We start from the raw sequence: 19,665 nt of genomic DNA, 5'->3' as shown, positions 1-19,665 counted from the left end.
TTTAGGTCCCAGGTAACATTATGAAGTTTTAATACGATCAATCGGACCTATTATCAAGTTAGTGTATCAACTTTTGAACGAACTGCGCCCAGTAGTTTCCCAGCAATAAGCTGTTAAGTCGAGACAGACAGACAGACAGACAGACACACACACACAATTAAAGTCTGCTGGACCCTCCTACTGCGTACTCGGGGATAATCTTGTACATGTATAATGATACATAAATGATGCACAGGAATCACATGTAAATAATGTTGTACATAAAATGAAGTTGCAATACACTGAATACAGATGTATAGAATTCAGCATTTGTTCTTTGTTATCATTCATTACCTCTGTAATTCCTTCTTATTTGCAAATACGACCTACACATGCACACACACACACCTATCAAGAAAGGGAGTTTTCCTTACTTCATCTCATGCAGTTCATGCACAAAGGCACACACATAAACACGCACACACACAAACACGAACACACACACACAACACCTTAGGTGTAATATACAATTGCTTTATTACAACATTAACATGACAATTATAGAACACAATGTGAACCTTATAACTCTCAGCAACCAAAGAGTATATACAGTACTGCACCATATCTCTCAAATCAGAAAGAATTAGTTTTATATTTCCAAAATAATTATTATGAAGTGATACAAATACTGTGTAAAACAATTAAAGCAGGATTTCAACTCAATTCTGAATATAATGCAGATGAATGACAAACTGAACTTTAAGAAACACAGATTTACTTCGTAAAGTTTGATAAAGCTGAACATGGAAATAAGCCTAAAATTTGAGCATCTGAATATTGTAACATTGAGAAAAAGAGCGGACGGAATGATATCTGTCAGAATGAATTACTTAACATTGATAAACACCTTTTATCTCTCAAAACACACATGTCAACATTAGTCTCTTTCACAACTCGAGCAAATATTCTTCCTCACCACACATACATCACCCATGCATACAAAGACATGCATTAATCATAATATTGGACAAAGCAAACATAACTGACAAAACATTGTAAATACTGTACACTGTAAAACTAAATCTTCCAGCAAACATCACAATTAAGTTGCTAACATTGGCCAGAATTAAGTTGCCTCAGGTCTGTCTGATGTGTTTAAAAATGACAGTTAAAAAATTGTAGTCCCTTTTAACACAAGCATTCATCTATTAGGAATGCCACAACTACCTCAAGTCATGATCCCAATTCATAGCAAGGAGAAAGTTCTCAACTTTTCCAAACCTTACACCAGATTAGAACAATTCCATGTTCCTTTTTTCTCCCTCTCTGTACCTATATGTACTCTAATACCACCCATGCCCACAAACGAACCCTACCCTCAAGCATATTCATTCCCCATAACCCATCACACTTAAATTCCAGTCGGGCTATCTTGCCCCAAAAAATGAATTTGTGATCCCATCCAATGATGCAGATGATATGCCAGCAACCGTGAACATCTAGTAGTGGAAAACTCCAAAGGCGGCTGCAACACACACTAACGATTCCTGAAACAAAAGAAACAAGCATTGACCTTAACGGGGTCAAGAAATCCGCCCCGTGGTGACACGGGGGTGGGACATGGATACCATCTCTGGGTCTGCACAAACAGTTGACCCGTGTCCAACCAGGGCTGGATTCTAATCCGCGACCTAAAGTCACCATACTGAGAGAGAAAGAGAGAGTAGTCACCGACAGAGACAGGCACGGTTGGCCTAGTGGTAAGGCGTCCGCCCCGTGATCGGGAGGTCGTGGGTTCGAACCCCGGCCGAGTCATACCTAAGACTTTAAAATTGGCAATCTAGTGGCTGCTCCGCCTGGCGTCTGGCATTATGGGGTTAGTGCTAGGACTGGTTGGTCCGGTGTCAGAATAATGTGACTGGGTGAGACATGAAGCCTGTGCTGCGACTTCTGTCTTGTGTGTGGCGCACGTTAAATGTCAAAGCAGCACCGCCCTGATATGGCCCTTCGTGGTCGGCTGGGCGTTAAGCAAACAAACAAACAAACAAACAAACAAACAAACACCGACAGAGAGGGGAAGATAAAAGAAATGATCAACGGTAGCAGACGATGCGTGAAGAAAATCCGCTTGTGTCCAGATAACGGAGTGCAACAAAAATTGAGAGAGAGAGAGACAGACAGACAGAAGGAGAGAGAGAGTGTGGTGACACGGGGGTGGGACATGGATACCATCTCTGGGAGTTCCCAGTGGTATTAGCAGGTCACAGTGTGTGCAGCTGGGCCTGCAGGTCTAGCTTTCTGTCCACCTGTCTGTTTGTGTTGTTGGATGTTTAGGTGTAAGCATGTGTGTGTGCAATGTGTGTGTGTGTGTGTGTGTGTGTGTGTGTGTGTGTGTGTGTGTGTGTGGTGAATGCGTGTGCACATGTGTGTTTGTGACATATGTGCATGAATGATTTTGCTACCCCCCGCGGGTTAGGGGGAAGAATTTACCTGATGCTCCCCAGCATGTCGTAAGAGGCGACTAACGGATTCTGTTTCTCCTTTTACCCTTGTTAAGTGTTTCTTGTATAGAATATAGTCAATTTTTGTAAAGATTTTAGTCAAGCAGTATGTAAGAAATGTTAAGTCCTTTGTACTGGAAACTTGCATTCTCCCAGTAAGGTAATATATTGTACTACATTGCAAGCCCCTGGAGCAAATTTTTGATTAGTGCTTTTGTGAACAAGAAACAATTGACAAGTGGCTCTATCCCATCTCCCCCCTTTCCCCGTCGCGATATAACCTTCGTGGTTGAAAACGACGTTAAACACCAAATAAAGAAAGAATGATTTTGCACAAAGGCGCATATGACACTTACATTCATGTACAAATCCTGGGCATAGTTGTCTGAGTCAGCATCCCAGAAACATCTGCATGCCATTCTGCAGCACACACAAACAAGATATAATTAGTACAAGTGCAATATTTAACGTATTGACAAGTTCTGTATATGAAGATGAATTATGAAGGAGAGAAACAAAGTCTATGAAATCCAGTCATTCTCAGCACTTTTTGAATCAACTAAATGTGTAGCTGCAGACAAATCGAAACATGCACATATATATATATATATATATATATATATATGATCTCTCTCTCCCTCCAAGAGATCGACAGACAAACATAGAGAAAGAGAGATAAAGAGACCGACACACACACACACACACACACACACACACACACACACACACACACACACACACACACACATTGTACACAAGCACTCACGCACACACACACTACAACACACATACATACACACACTCACACTGTACACAAACACTCATGCACGCACACACTACAACACACATACATACACACACACACACTGTACACAAACACTCATGCACGCACACACTACAACACACATACATACACTACAACACACATACATACACACACTACAACACACATACATACATACACACACTACAACACACATACATACATACACACACTACAACACACATACATACACACACACACTACAACACACATACATACACACACACACACACTACAACACACATACATACATACACACACTACAACACACATACATACACACACACACACTACAACACACATACATACACACATACACTACAACACACATACATACACACACACATAACAACACACATACATACATGCACACACTACAACACACATACATACACACACACACTACAACACACATACATACACGCACACATTACAACACACATACACACACACACACTACAACACACATACATACACACACACACTACAACACACATACATACACACACACTACAACACACATACATACACACACACATAACAACACACATACGTACACGCACACATTACAACACACATACATACACACACACACTACAACACACATACATACACGCACACATTACAACACACATACACACACACACACTACAACACACATACATACACGCACACACTACAACACACATACATACACGCACACACTGCAACACACTACAACACACATACACACACACAACACACACACACTACAACACACATACACACACACAGAGACTTACTTTGTTCCCTGTCCCCTCTGCTCCGCTATGACCACTTGCACGATGAACTTGTATCGGTCGTATCCCATTTCTGTTGGGTGAAAAACAAAAGGTTTAGTCACTGGTCATTCATCAAAAGCATGAATTAATGAGTGAAAGTGTATAGAAAGGTTCCGTCGCGATATAACCTTGAATGGTTGAAAACAACGTTAAACACCAAATAAAGAAAAAGTATAGAAAGGTGCAGCTTATCTCCCCTCGCTAAGGAGTGGCCTACAATATGTCTGGTGGAAAAGCATCCCTCAGTGTTTTGAACTGAGAAACAACTCTTTCTCAACCCATTACAAACCTGACAGAGTTATATATTTTTGAAGATCGTCTATTCACTGCGAAACAACAATCACATACAACCAAAACAACCATATCCAATTAGGTTTGCACGGGTTAGCACCACGTATAAATTCACCACACCAATGTTTCATCTTCCTTCAATAGATGATAACTTTTACCCAGTGTTAATTTAATACCTTTAGCTTAATTCTTCTGTTCAACTGATGAATTTTCTTTTCTTTTATCTGTTCATTTCAGTTCAAATTCCTCAAATCTAAAGAGTTTGTATGTAAAGGGGCGTTCACTTTATAAATCATTTTATTTGTATGTAACCGAGTGCCGAAACACTACGATCACCTCGGGAGGCGAAGTGCAATCAAACAGGATTGATAATGTTAGGGCTAATTTCTTAGCCCTATAAAAACTGTTATGCAAACCCGAAGGTTTCCATGAACATACAGACAATCGGAAACCACCAGACCCCATCACAAACAGAATTCCACAATCCACCGGTGTTGACTTAAAGGCCAACAACTCGGGTGCAGAGTCTGCTGTGAAAGGAGCGGTAGCCTCCCCTGTCACATGTAAACTTTCCTTTCAATATGACAGTGACATATCTGACCTTGCAATTTGTCCTTGATAGTGTCGGAGATTTTCTTGGTCCACTCCGTGGTGTTCTCAGAATCGTACGTCTTGCCTGACAACTCCTCTGTCACTACCAAGTGAATCATCTCCTTCACCATCACTGGACGGAACCTGCAACACAGCAAAGGTGTTCACGTTACTTTCATACGGTGCAGTCCCCCCTTTTCAGACTCCCTCCCATTTAAGACCCTAGCTGTTTTCACAGATGTTTGTTCATAGTCTCTGTAAATTTACCCACATTTTAAGACTTGATCCTTCCTTTTTAAGACCTCGGTCATTTTCTCACATTTTTTTAGGTCTTAAAACGGGGTTCCACTGTATTTGGGAAACTTAATCAAATGAGACCGAGAGATACAAGGATCAGAGAAAAAAAGGGGTGTGCAAGACCTGTAAATGTATACAACATGTGCAACAAGAGTAAGGCCAAAAAAAATAATAGGTGTGGTTACGGTAACATAGCCAAAAACAATAGGGTAGGAAGGTAGGCAATCACTTTTTTTTTTTCTTTCTTTCTAATGTGTACAAATTAAACCTACTTGACAGGGAAATAAGTGTGCGACTCAGGCGCTTTCGCTTTCATTGCGTTTTCTGCACTCGTTTTCTTGTGTTTTTGTTGTTGTTTTTTTGACAAATGTAATAAAAAGTTATAGGGTCGGCCCCTAAAAATAGGGTAGGTCGGGTTACCGTAACCACACCTTTTTGTTTTTTTAGGCCTAAGACTAATGAACTCTCCTGGCACCTGTGGGAATAACAAGGATAAAAGTCGCTTATTCATTTCAATATGCTTTTTATTCTCTCAAGTGCAAGGTCAGATTGGTTCACATAACTCTCACTAATACTCTTGTTGCACATGCCATATATATTTAGAGTGACAACATCCCTTTGTTTTATATTTGTTTTATATTTGGATCCTTACAATTCCTCTGAAAATCAATGTTACACTGCACCATTCATATGCAAGTACAGTACTTCATTGTTGCGCTAACCAGGGAGAGATTAGCAAATGGGCAAATGAAATGCTATTATACAACTTGTAAAGAAACGATAACAAAATTGAAAAGAAAGTTCAAGAAAGTATTCAAGCCAGAAAGCTGACAGCAAAACTGTCACACAAGACATTTAGAACTGTACATGCCAAGCCAAGTTTGATTCCAAACTCTCCAATAACTGCACCCCCCCCCCCCCCCCCCCCCACACACACACACACACACTCACAAAGTACGTACAATGTACGACCAATTCTTAACAGCTTGAAAACAGACCGCAGTCTACAAGACACACCAAAAGCAAGTTTAGAAAATAAATATCTGTACTCATGTCTAGCTGCTGCAATTAATATACACCCCAGATCAATATTTCACCCAGAAATCATGCATCTCCCTTGACTACACACCCACAAATGCAGCGCCGCATTCTATACTTCAAAATTACACAAAATGCAGTTATGAACAGCTGAATAGTCAAACAGCTCACATTTGGGATTATACAGTTTTATCTTTTATTGGAACATAAATCCTCTTCTCTGTAACTATATGCCAGGCCAGGGCAAAGCTGCTGAACTGCATGAATAATGAACAGTGCACACTTCCATAAAATTAGGAAGCATTTTCCATTTGGCTCAGAAAGGTTATAATGACAAAGATAAGCTTGCGTACATGCCTGATATAATTATTATTTCACAGTTTCAACAATAGAGTTGATTGTTATATTCCATTTCATACTTTATTATCCCATTGCTGGGAAATTTGTGTCGCTTCCTCCCAGTGAAAAGCTAGCAGCAACAACAGTCGCGCTACCTAGGTGTGAGTGTGTTTTAAGGTGTGATTTTTTGTTACCGCCACCTGCACTTGCGGCAGGATGACCGAGGTCTTTTATGTGCCACTGTGGTGACATGGGGATGGGACATTGACACCGTCTCTGAGTCCGACCTGTGTCAGTCCCGGCCCGGATTTGAACATAATGTGATCGACCCAAGGATCCATGCTAAATCTACACAATATGCTGAAGCAAAACAAGTTGCATTTATTAACAACACATGGGACACCCTTATAGAGCTGCTTTTTGACCTTTTTATGCTAAAGGTGAACAGGTCAGACTCAGAGAATGACCATGTTCCACAACTGCGCTAAATATTAAACACTACACTTACTCTGGATACATGATGAACTAATCCAGCACTATTCAGCAGGATCAAATTTCTTCAACATGAGCAACTAGTAAACACAAAACCAGCATCACAGCCCTGCCCGGACCGCAAGTTCAACACACAACAAGAAACCGGCTGCCTCAATCAATATCCAAGTCCCATGTTGCAACACACTGTGCAAAATAACAGCAATGCTGATAGCATCACGTTACTCTTGCCCTGCAGTCAAACATCTCCAACACAGCTTGTACACACAAACACTGTATTAATTACAGTAACACACAACATCCACTGCTGCCTCAATCAATTTTCAAGCCCTACACTGTGGAAAACTACACAGCTACCATCATAAAATATTCTCAGCCGTCCAAACTCTCTCCAGTGTCCACAACAAATTGCACTAGGTCACAAAAATTACAGGAACATATAATTTGCCTCAATCAATCTATTGAGTCCTGCTTTTAAAGACACTGACCAAAACAAGACTGAGCTACAATCACAAAATGCACTCTGCAGGCAGCAGTAAGAAAATCTCTGCCAGAGTGGAAAGGGGCTGGGCCGCTATTGCGCGGGGCCGCTATTGCGCGAATCTAACCCTAACCCTAACCCTAAAGATTCGCGCAATAGCGGCCCCGCGCAATAGCGGCCCGCGCAATAGTGGGCCGACCCCGAGTAAAACAACCAAAACAAGCCGGAACGCAGAACAGCCACAGTGCGAATTAATTTCCAAGTCCTAGCCATGGTTTGGAAAATCTGGCCAAGACTAACAAGGTCATAAGTGATGTGCTCTCAGGACAGGACGTACTGGCTGGCTGGAATTCACGCCTCATTAAGACTGCCATTCACTCATGCATCAAAGTGTGACAGCTGGAGCAGAACGGTTGAGCTGAATTATCTGGATCATTATTGCTGCTTATGTAACTTTTTTACGTAACTTTTTATTGCATATGGTGTAACCAAAAATGAAGTGAGGTTTATGAAGTGTTCAAGTGATACAGATAAACGGTATGAGATGCAATATGTACAATGTGCATAACATTTTTTTGTCTTCTTTGCTCCACCTCTCTAAGGCCCAACAAACAAAAAAGTCTGTTTACGGTAACATAGGCAATAAAAATAGGTCAGGATTTTTTTTCTCTCAAAAAAACATATTTTTAAGTTATTTTGCCAAAAAACAAAGACTTTTTAAAATAAAAATTATGTTTTAATTTTTTTTAATTTTTAATTTTTAATTTTTTAATAATTATTTTTTTCTCCTCCAAATGCCAAAAAAAAGTCTAGGGTCGTGCGAAAAAATAGGGTCGGTCGGGATACCGTAAACAGACTTTTTTTTTTCTAATATTAAAGGCCCAGTCTGCCTCAAATGGTTTACAGAACGATTTAAATCTGTTCATGAAAAACGCAGTTCTAACCTTATGGAACACAGTTGCAATAGCATCTTATCTAATAGCATTAAATGACACAGTTCGTTTTAATGGCTATTTAGCGTGCGTAAACCACACACCAGATTTCGTGGTTTATCTAACCCCTGAGCCATCGGGGACCTGTGTGATCCACTTTCCTTTTTTTCACAATTTAGTAATGCAACAAACAACTCACTGTGAGTCACACAAACTTATCGGCGGCGGTTGGCTTCAAAGAAGCAAGCGTTATGCAGAAAATGTGTCTGCTTGGGCTAACATGACCTTGCGTGACCTGGTCTTCTGGGCTCCCTTTTTTCAAAATTTCTAAACTTCGAACTGTACTGATCTTGTTTTGATGAAAAAAGAATTCTTTTATAATTTAAGCAGGTTTGTGTAACAAGCTGACAATTTATTATTTAGATTTCAAAAGTTAGTTATAGCGCCAAAACGAGGCGTCCGATTTGCCTCATGGTAAATCCGGCTGGCCACGCAAAAATAAATTCTTTGAAAAATGCTCGCTCTTTACGGAGGGCACCTAGGATGTTCCCAAGCGGTGAGTGTTTAAACGAAAGGGTGTTTGTACTGTGTGTAAAAGCCTGACAGTGTCTGTGACCAGAAACTGATGGTTTACGTGAAGCTGAGTATTCCTTTAATAAAGTGTTAAAAGTCTTGTTTTTATCTATCTATCAGAATCTATCAATGAACTCACTCTCTCTCTCTCTCTCTCTCTCTCTCTCTCTCTCTTTCTCTCTCTCTCTCTCACACACACACACACACACACACAAACACACGCACGCACACGTCACTCTCTCTTTCTGTTCGTGGAGATCATAAGCTTCATTTTTTTTACTGTTAACTCTAAGCATTTACAACTGCGTCTGGTGTGTGTGCGTGCATGCTTTGTTTACGAGTGTGTGTGTGTGTGTGTGTGTGTGTGTGTGTGTGTGTGTGTGTGTGTGTGTGTGTGTGTGTGTGTGTGTGTGTGTGCGCGCACATGTGTGTGCACAAGTGTGTGCGTGTGTGTGTGTGTGTGTAAATATGTGTGCCTGTGTCTGTGTGAAATCTATTGTTTATTTGCTCTCTTGGCATACAAGTACAATCAAGACCAAACATCAAAGTACACAGTCCCCTGTCCCAAGCATAAGAGACAGCACAAACTCATGATACACGCCATTAAAAATAGACATGCTGTAGATAAAACATTGAGCCTTTCCCTGGCTAACATAAATTGTGCTCTATCACCAACCTAACACTAAACACCTTGCTGCTGTTAGTGCCACATCAGAGACACCGGTCATGCAGTGGGTAACCAGCACACTGTGGCATCAGAGGCAATGAAAGACACACAAATTCTCACTGTGTGTATAGTCAGACTAGTTCCATCAGGGTTATGATGATGTATACAGAATTTAGCTTATTTTGCTTGTTACAAGCATTCCTCAAAGTTACAGGCAAGACACAGCTGAACGTGTACATACAACATTGTGGCTATGGGTTTACAGGGATGGCCAAATCGTCCGCCCGATCGCCAGGGGCTAGTAGAACCCGCCTGGCTGCTCGTCCGGCGGGCCAGTGACAATTCTGGTCAAATGCATAATTTTTGGCTATCGAGTTTTAAAGCCATATAAACACTGCAGATGCAGGAACTTCTGTCGTCGCAAAATCATCGCCATGTTCTAGTGAAACAAAAACGAGGCTCATGTGCGTGTCGATCACTGCTGTTTTAATTGAGTAAAGAAATCTAACACTCATATAATTTGTTGTGTGCAATGTACCGGGACTTGCCCTGCTGGCAAGATACAATTTTGAGATTTAGCCATCCCTGGTTTAGGTTTCACACTGGGTTTGGTGAGGGATTTATTTGCCAGAGTCAACTTTGTGCAGACGCTCGTAGGTGTCTGATACCCATATGTGTGCATGCATGCGTACGATAAACATAAAGATCCCAAGTTCCTGACGAAAGTCTCAGGGCACTCTATCCCCAGGGATAGCAGCCGAATTTCCAAAGAAATTCTCCAAGCATACCAAATACCCTGGCCTGCATATATACATATACTAACTTGTCCTTAACTGTAAGTGTAACTAATAACCATAGGTCAACGACATCTAAAGATGTCGTTGCCATAGGTACATACATTTGGGCTGCAAATGCTTATTCTGATGAGTAGCATCTTTGAGAAATATCATCCTCTATACCGCCCCCCCCCCCCCCCCCCCCCCCCCCCCCTTAATTCCTCTCGACAACCTCAACCCTTTTACGATCCTCCAATAACTGAATAAGACAGAAAAAAATTGTGAGAACTAAGCAGTTAAATTACGCAGCTATACTTTTTATTACTTGGTGTAGACGGGTCACATACATGCCCGACGTGGCTTAAAACTTCTTGTATGAACTGACACATTCCAAGCATGACTTCATTTGAGAAGCCAAATTTAGACTCACTTGTGTTGAAAATTCGGGCGAATGACATAGCTGTTTCCTTCTTTTGCCTCCTCTTGTGCAGCGGGCTGCTTTTCCGCCGCCACGTCTTTATTTTCTTCGCCCATTGCGTTAGATTGTACCGTTTCCCAGTCAAAATTATCTCCCTCTCAGACTCTCAACACGCCGACGCTTGAAAACATCCAGTATGGCGCCTTGACAACACTGCTGGGCAGATCACGAGAGTTGCGTCCCCTGTCACACCTGTCATTCTCAGGTAGACGGAAACTACGAAAGGAGAAACGGTACTTTTGAGTGGTGGTTGCGTGTGTGTGTCATTTCAAGTCATTCGGTCACTTACGAAGGACAACATTTTGCATCTTGGAGGAGTTACACAACTGGTGAGTACTCTTTGTTGAACTTTTACAGCCTATTATTCATTCAGATCAGGTGACAATCGGGAACAGGAACAAGTTGTGGTCATGTTCTTTCCTGGGCCAAGCAGACGACATCGACAGTCGCGCTGTCGTTAGATATTAATGTTGAAGCAGCTTCGACCTACAGCTGACGCACGTCGCTTTTCTCTCCCCCGCGGATCTTCATCATTTATCTACGAAACGTCCAGATTAAGTACCACTTGTACGTTCTTTTAGTGAGGGAGGGGTTTTATCACATGGTTTTGAATTAAATGACGTCAGGTCACAGAAAAGAGCACACACACACGGGACACACCCACAACTGTGTCACCCCCCAAAGACGCGCTGTGTTTACCTTTCAAAACTAACCGGCAGTGGTGATGTGGAAGTGATGAATAATTAATTTATATTTGGATATTCAGCCGGTTCAAGTTACCCTTTCCCTACGAAAGCTCCCGATTGCCAGCAAAGCCGTGTAATGAATGGCCCGAGTTAAAGCCATACTGTTGTCAGTGCTTGTAGTGTTTCGTTAGAAAGCCGTGGGAGGAATGCGCGACTGATAATCGATAGGAGCTTCATTGATCATGCACTGCTACCTGGCTTAATACCTGCGGGCTACTGTAGGTGTCCCGCGACTGACGCCGACTGTTGTACAGTTGTACTTTCCGGCGGTCAGTTCAGATAAGGCCACACACAAAAAATAGTATGTTTACGGTAACAGGCCAAACAAATAGGGTCGGTAGGTCGGGATTTTTTTTAAAATTATTTTTTCTCCCCAAAAACATATTTTTAAGTTATTTTGCCAAAAAACAAAGATTTTTTTTCCCAAATGCCAAAAAAAGTCTAGGGTCGCGCGAAAAAATAGGGTCGGTCGGGATACCGTAAACAGACTATTTTTTTGTTGTTGGCCTAAACGATTGTCCCATCAGTTTAGTACAGTGGAACCCACTTTGCTAACCTACTTTTTTTTTTTTTTTTTAATCAGGTCTTCGAATGGAAAGAACCTTTTGGACGTAAATTTGCAAACGTTACGAACAGAACATCATAGTCTGAAAAATTATGTTCTTCAAAGGAAGGGCCCGGTGAGTGGTCTTGAATCCCGAGAGTGGTGTGTGTGGGTAGGGGGGGGGATGTCTTACGAGGGGGTTCCACTGTAGTACTTTCGGGCAGTTAGCTCAGGAAAACGACTGCGCTGATGTGCCATCAGATTAATATGTAAATCCCACCGTGGCTACCTTTTAGCCAAGCAGTATGTAAGAAATGTTAAGTCCTTTGTACTGGAAACTTGCATTCTTCCAGTAAGGTAATATATTGTACTACGTTGCAAGCCCCTGGAGCAAATTTTTGATTAGTGCTTTTGTGAACAAGAAACCATTGACAAGTGGCTCTATCCATATCCCCCCTTCCCCCGTCGCGATATAACCTTCGTGGTTGAAAACAACGTAAAACACCAAATAAAGAAAGACCGTGGCTACCCCCTCCCCATCCCACCCCCCCTTTTTTTTATTACCCTGCTATTTAAAGTTAATGTCAGTACATTACACACATTTCAAGACTCCTTCCCTTGTCAAACCTGATTATTTTTCTGTATTTTTGAAGATCTTGAAAGGGAGGGGGTGGGGATGATATAAAACAGTATTTGCAAGTGAAGCAGAAACGTAAGGATGCCTACTTGTTGGTTTAGTAGTACTTAGTTTGATTTCTGTTGAAGTGATGATGCAGGTGTGGTAATTACCTGTATTGGATGTGGGAGGGAAGGATTTGTTTGATCACTGGTAACTGCTGCATGATCACAGGTGCAGCAATGCGTGTAATGAGTTGTTCATTGGTGTTGATGTGATTGCTTCCTGTTCAAGTCTTATCAATCTGATGTTAACAACGTGTGTGTGTGTTTGTGTGTGCATGTATTTGTGTGTGTGTGTGTGTGTGTGTGTGTACATACGTACGTGCGTGCGTGTGTGTGTGGTCACTACTAACAATCTAATAGGAAGAATTCATTAGAGTTTACATTGAGATCCTACAACACTTTAGACTTTGAATGAAGACCTCTCAAAAATGAAGGCCCCTCCGTACAAACTACTTGAAATGACTAAAACCACAAGAAGTGACTGAGGCACTTTGAGAAGTGAGTCATTTCCACTGACTACATATTTTCACAAAGGCTGCTTTAGCCCCTTAGTTCGTATGATCTGGCAGTTGTGTGAGTTGAAGTGTTAACAGTATCTTTGTTATTTGTGTTGCGGAAGAATGGCAAGCGAAACGGTTGGCCTAGTGGTAAGGCGTCCGCCCCGTGATCGGGAGGTCGTGGGTTCGAACCCCGGCCGGGTCATACCTAAGACTTTAAAATTGGCAATCTAGTGGCTGCTCCGCCTGGCGTCTGGCATTATGGGGTTAGTGCTAGGACTGGTTGGTCCGGTGTCAGAATAATGTGACTGGGTGAGACATGAAGCCTGTGCTGCGACTTCTGTCTTGTGTGTGGCGCACGTTATAGGGCCTATGTCAAAGCAGCACCGCCCTGATATGGCCCTTCGTGGTCGGCTGGGCGTTAAGCAAACAAACAAACAAAGCGGAAACGGTCAACCAGTTAGACACTCTGTCTTAACGTTGTTTCGACCTGTCGCCATACTTTTATTAGCCATTCAATCAAATACGGCCCGTGTGACCAAGAAATGTCTGGTCTGTAGGGGAGAGAGGGAGACGGAGTGGGGACGAGTGAGGGGGGACGGGGGAGAGAGAGAGAAAGAGTGTGTGTGTGGGTGTGTGTGGGTGGGGGTAAGAGAGAGAGAGAGAGACTGAGAGAGAGAGAGAGACTGAGAGAGAGAGAGAGACTGAGAGAGAGAGAGGGAGAGAGAGAGAGCGACAGAGAGAGAGACAGAGACAGAGACAGAGAGAGAGAATTGTTTCGACCTATACTTACCGTATTATCGTGAGGCATTCTTATACCCACATTAGGAAATGGTTGTTCTACCCAGAAATAACGGTGCGAACTGTGACCTCGCAAACACCTTCTTTACTGTTATTCTCATAGTGCGAATCAGAAATACATTTCTTGATCACGACCAACCTGCCCAATAAGCGCGACAGTAGCAGGAATACTGAGCGACACGGAGAGACCAAGAACAAGTTGCACCTGTGTTTTGCAACAGCTTTGTGCTTTTGTTTGGTGTCCGCATTTAATTAGGTCCGACAACGTTATGCTGTTCTCTGCACGTTGTTTGCGTGGCGGTGGCGGCAATTGTTTACAGTCAACGAAGAAACAAAAGCGAGGTGTCAGTTTTGGAGAATTCGGGGCATGACAGTTTGTTACGACTGACCTCAGTCTCTCTGTATACATGAGAGAAAAAAGTCAGATTGGGTTTATCGTTCGTCACTTAAAGGCCCAGTCTGCCTCAAATGGTTTACAGATGGATTTAAATCTAAATCTTCAAATGAAAAATCAGTTCTAACCTTATGCCATGGTACACACTTGCAATAGCATTTAATAGCATTTCAATGATTTACATAACACATGCACAGTTCGTTTGAATGTCTATTTAGCTCGCGTAAACCACACACCAGTTTTCGTGGTTTATTTTACCCCTCAGTGAGCCATCTTGTCCCGTGTGATCCACTTTCCTTTTTTTGACAATGTAGTCGTCAGTTTGTGATTTCAATGCGACTCGCTGGTATCTGCAATAGCACGTTATTGTGTACCTCTGAATCTAAAACGCAACAAACGGCTGCGAGTCACACGAACTTATCGGCAGCGATGAGCTTCAAAAAAGCAAGCGCTATGCAGAAAATTCGTCTGCTACGGGAAACACGACCTTGCGTCAACTCCTTCCGGGCTCCCTTTTTTTCAAACTTTCAAAACTTCGAATTGTACTGATCTTGTCTTGATGAAAAAATAATTATTTTGTGATTTAAGAATGTTTGTGTAACAAGCTGTCAATTTATTATTTAGATTTTAACAAGTTAGGTCTAGCGCCAAAACGAGGCGTCCGATTTGTCTCATTGTAAATCCACGCAAAAATAAATTCTTTGAAAAATGCTCGCTCTTTACGGAGGGCACCTCATGTGTCTTAAGCGGTGAGTGTTTAAACGAATGGGCGGTTTTACAGTGTGTAAAAGCCTGACAGTGTCTGTGACGAGAAACTGATGGTTTACGGGAAGCTGAGTGTGCCTTTAAGTCTCTGTCAGTCTCTCTCGATCTCTCTCATTCTCTCATTCTCTCTGTACATAAACTTATACTATTTCACTAATTATGTATTTATGTAGTAGTAGTTATTATACTAGATTTAATCCCTCTTTATGGCGAGGGCCAGGTGCAAAAAAGTATACCTATGCTTATTCTGTTACCCTCGTAAAATAAAGAATTGTCATTGTCATTCTCTCTCTCTCTCTCTCTCTCTCTCTCTCTCTCTCTCTCTCTCTCTCTCTCTCTCTCTCTCTCTCTCTCTCTCTCTCTCTCTGCACCACCACCACCCACCTTTAAAAAAAAGGAATGCGTGCTAGAGATGCTTTTACTGGGAAGGCGAGAGCGAGAGAGAGAGGGGGGGGGGGGGGGGGGGAGAGGTGTTTTTTTCATGAACCCCGATTTTGTCAGATTAGGCCAAACAATAATATATGTTGGTTTAGGGTAACCCGACCGACCCTATTCTTTTCCGCCGACCCTAAAACTTTTTTTTTCATATAAAAAAACCAAAACAAAAACAAAACCAAAACGCTGGCACATTTTGCGAACCATACCGAGACTAAAAATAAAAAAATTAAATTAAAAAAACAGCCGACCTACCGACCCCATTATTTGGGGTCATGTTACCCTAAACCAACATATATTTTTGTTTGGCCTAACTGCATTTCACTCGTTTGCACCTAGTGTTGGCCGAATCAGTGTGTTGCTGACCCATGAAACCGGACCCTAATCATCATTTTGCCTTACACCATTTATAGCTTTCCTCTCAACAACTCAGTCGTCGTGGGAGTAAAACAAAAAAAAATCAATATCCACGACTTGGGAGCGGATGTTTGCTACCGTGTAACCGAGCAAGCCGCTTACCTGCTGTGACTCGAAGTTGTGGTTCCAAGAGTTTGTGCTATAACCATGGAAACGTGCGCGCACGCGATCTCACAATGTGCACGTGCACAATCAATACTGTAAGTGTATGATATTTGACAGTCGGTGTTGCTGTTGTTTGCATGGCGTATTTTTATAAGCATGGTAGTAATTGGTACAGTATGTAAGAACAAGATGGTGAAGGAGGGAGAGGAGAAGGTAACAGCAAACACGCACGCGCGCGCGCGCACGCACACACGTACAAACACACACACACACACACGCACACACACACACTATCTCACTGACACGGCACACATACACACATGCACACGCCGCTGGCGCGCGCACCCCATCAGGCCAGAGAGAGAGAGAGAGAGAGCTTAGAGAGAGAGAGAGAGAGAGAGCTTAGAGAGAGAGAGCTTAGAGAGAGAGAGAGAGAGAGAGAGAGAGAGAGAGAGAGAGAGAGAGAGAGAGAGAGGGAGGGAAAGAAAGAGCATCGATTTAATCACATGAAGCAATCACATCATTGACAAGTAACAACTAATTACAGCACCTGTGATCAGTTACCAGTAATAAGCTAATTATCGCGGGGTCGATCGAGCCTACCAGCCTCCACACATCAATCTTTATCCACGACACCCCACACCTGCATCAACACTTCACACTCAGCAGCAGATATACAACGACTTATACTACATCCACCATCCCAACCTACAGGTTTGCTTCCATACCAAAAACGCCTCCAGACACGGGAACTTGGGAGCAGAGGCAACAGCTCCGCTTGAACCTCAGAAACCAAATGTGCCTTCAGACACACAGATCCCTTAGACGGCCGAGGATGTGGCCTCAAAGGTTCTCTTGTACCAAACCGCCTCCTGACTCTGCATCAGATTGCTCGCGCTGGCATCTGTGGGTCACCACCGAGTGGTAGACACAGACGACATTTGGTAGCACTGACTGCCAGCTTCACGGTAATGCGTACCCCTAGCGCGGCTCTGCTTGGGTGGGAATGTTCTGAGTAAAACACTATGTGTTACTCCATACCCCCCGCCCTCCATGGAACTTCTTGACCCCAACAAATTGGGGGGGGGGGGGGGAGTTTGCCCAGTCGGTAGAGGCGCTGGCTTTAAAACCGGTTGTTACTATCAGCGTGGGTTCAACCCCCAAGTTCGGCGCGGGATGTGTGTCCCAGAGTAAACTTTGTGCAGACTCTCCTCGGTGTCCGAACACCCCCGTGTGCACGCATGCGCACGATAAAGATCCCAGGGTCATAGCGAAAGCCTCAGGCCTTGGAAACACGAATGCATGCATGCAAAAATATGAAGCCCGGGTGTCCGTTCGGCCAACAGCCAATAAAGTAACTATTTCAGCACTGACCCAAGACGACCCAACCCGGTCCCTAGCCCATTTCAAGTCTCCTCTAGCAGCCAGCATTTTTGAGTCACTTGAGAAAAAGTGACTCTATGTAATCGGTCAGTGTTAGTCTGTCCGGCCGGCCGTCCGGCCGGCCGTCCGTAGACACCACCTTAACGTTGGACTTTTCTCGGAAACTATCAAAGCGATCGGGCTCATATTTTGTTTAGTCGTGACCTCCAATGACCTCTACACTTTAACGATGGTTTCGTTGACCTTTGACCTTTTTCAAGGTCACAGGTCAGCGTCAAAGGAAAAATTAGACATTTTATATCTTTGACAAAGTATCTCGGAAACTATCAAAGCGATCGGGCTCATATTTTGTTTAGTCGTGACCTCCAATGACCTCTACACTTTAACGATGGTTTCGTTGACCTTTGACCTTTTTCAAGGTCACAGGTCAGCGTCAAAGGAAAAAATAGACATTTTATATCTTTGACAAAGTTCATCGGATGTGATTGAAACTTTGTAGGATTATTCTTTACATCAAAGTATTTACATCTGTAGCCTTTTACGAACGTTATCAGAAAAACAAGGGAGATAACTAGCCTTTTCTGTTCGGCAACACACAACTTAACGTTGGGCTTTTCTCGGAAACTATAAAAGTGACCGGGCTCAAATTTTATGTGAACGTGACTCATTGTGTTGTGAATAGCAATTTCTTCCTGTCCATCTGATGCCTCATATAATATTCAGAACTGCGAAAGTGACTCGATCGAGCGTTTGCTCTTCTTGTTATTTTTTATTTTCATACAAAGTCGGGTTTTCCCGTGTAACATGCCCCTAATGGCTTTGCCGTGTAACATGCCCCTAATGGCTTTGCCGTGTAACATGCCCCTAATGGCTTTGCCGTGTAACATGCCCCTAATGGCTTTGCCGTGTAACATGCCCCTAATGGCTTTCCTGTGTAACATGCCCCTAATGGCTTTCCCGTGTAACATGCCCCTAATGGCTTTGTCGTGAGGGCGTAAAACTTACATTTTCTCTCACATCCACCATACCATGCATACAGGCGCTGGGCATAAAGTTACTATTGTACCAGCGCTAGCTTCACCTGTCGCATCCTGAACTCAGGTCAAAAATGAGTTACTTCCCTTCGGGTCTTATTCTAGAAACTGGCAATAGCCGTGATGATTATCAGAATGCACCTGTCGGTGCAGGGTATTCCCTCTTTTGGGACTTCCAGAAATCTGAGAACTTTTGGCATTTCTTAAAAGAGATTAAGTCTTGAAATGCATGCAAATTAATTACAAGGCACTTAGAACAGAACATCTGAAAAAAGCAGGGTCAAGCCAGATCCTGTATACTGTACAAAACAATTAGCAATGATAAAGATGAAGCCCCCCGCGGGTTAGGGGGAGTCCCATATTGGTTGGGACGAGAAAGAATTTACCCGATGCTCCCCAGCATGTCGTAAGAGGCGACTAACGGATTCTGTTTCTCCTTTTACCCTTGTTAAGTGTTTCTTGTATAGAATATAGTCAATGTTTGTAAAGATTTTATTCAAGCAGTATGTAAGAAATGTTAAGTCCTTTGTACTGGAAACTTGCATTCTCCCAGTAAGGTAATATATTGTACTACGTTGCAAGCCCCTGGAGCAAATTTTTGATTAGTGCTTTTGTGAACAAGAAACAATTGACAAGTGGCTCTATCCCATCTCCCCCCTTCCCTCCGTCGCGATATAACCTTGAATGGTTGAAAACGACGTTAAACACCAAATAAAGAAAGATGAAGATGAAGATCACTTGAAGTCGTTTTACACCTTCCAAGAAGCAGTTGTTTTTATAATTC

At 42.6% G+C, this 19,665-nt stretch overlaps 2 protein-coding genes across 6 annotated transcripts in view; one reads left to right on the top strand and one right to left on the bottom strand.

Moving 5' to 3' along the window:
- Nucleotides 1-499: 499 nt before the first annotated feature.
- LOC138983799 (dynein light chain Tctex-type protein 2B-like) lies at nucleotides 500-11,242 on the bottom strand. The gene is made up of 5 exons (XM_070357131.1): nucleotides 11,032-11,242; nucleotides 5,017-5,150; nucleotides 4,086-4,155; nucleotides 2,837-2,900; nucleotides 500-1,526 (listed from the first exon to the last, which is right to left on the bottom strand). Exons 1-5 carry the CDS (start codon nucleotides 11,133-11,135, stop codon nucleotides 1,479-1,481), a joined length of 420 nt encoding a protein of 139 aa, XP_070213232.1. The 5' UTR covers nucleotides 11,136-11,242; the 3' UTR covers nucleotides 500-1,478.
- A 53-nt stretch (nucleotides 11,243-11,295) lies between these two features.
- The window catches only part of LOC138983783 (guanine nucleotide exchange factor DBS-like), a 158,056-nt gene continuing 149,686 nt past the window's right edge, over nucleotides 11,296-19,665 (top strand). For all 5 annotated transcript variants that reach the window (XR_011461257.1, XR_011461256.1, XM_070357109.1 and 2 more), the window contains exon 1: nucleotides 11,296-11,408. The gene's annotated coding sequence lies outside the window, so the exon portion shown is untranslated. The remainder of the gene's footprint in view (nucleotides 11,409-19,665) is intronic.

The sequence above is a fragment of the Littorina saxatilis genome, linkage group LG13, assembly GCF_037325665.1.
Source record: "Littorina saxatilis isolate snail1 linkage group LG13, US_GU_Lsax_2.0, whole genome shotgun sequence".
Classification (NCBI taxonomy): domain Eukaryota; kingdom Metazoa; phylum Mollusca; class Gastropoda; order Littorinimorpha; family Littorinidae; genus Littorina; species Littorina saxatilis.
This window is presented reverse-complemented; position numbering and strand designations above follow the sequence as displayed.

Coding starts and splice junctions, on each gene's coding strand:
- LOC138983799 (XM_070357131.1), bottom strand. CDS start 11,135: ATGGGCGAAGAAAATAAAGACGTGGCGGCGGAAAAGCAGCCCGCTGCA. Junction 2,901..4,085: donor CAGAGGGGACAGGGAACAAA/GTAAGTCTCTGT, acceptor TGTGTGCTGCAG/AATGGCATGCAGATGTTTCT. Junction 1,527..2,836: donor CCCAGGATTTGTACATGAAT/GTAAGTGTCATA, acceptor CTTTTGTTTCAG/GAATCGTTAGTGTGTGTTGC.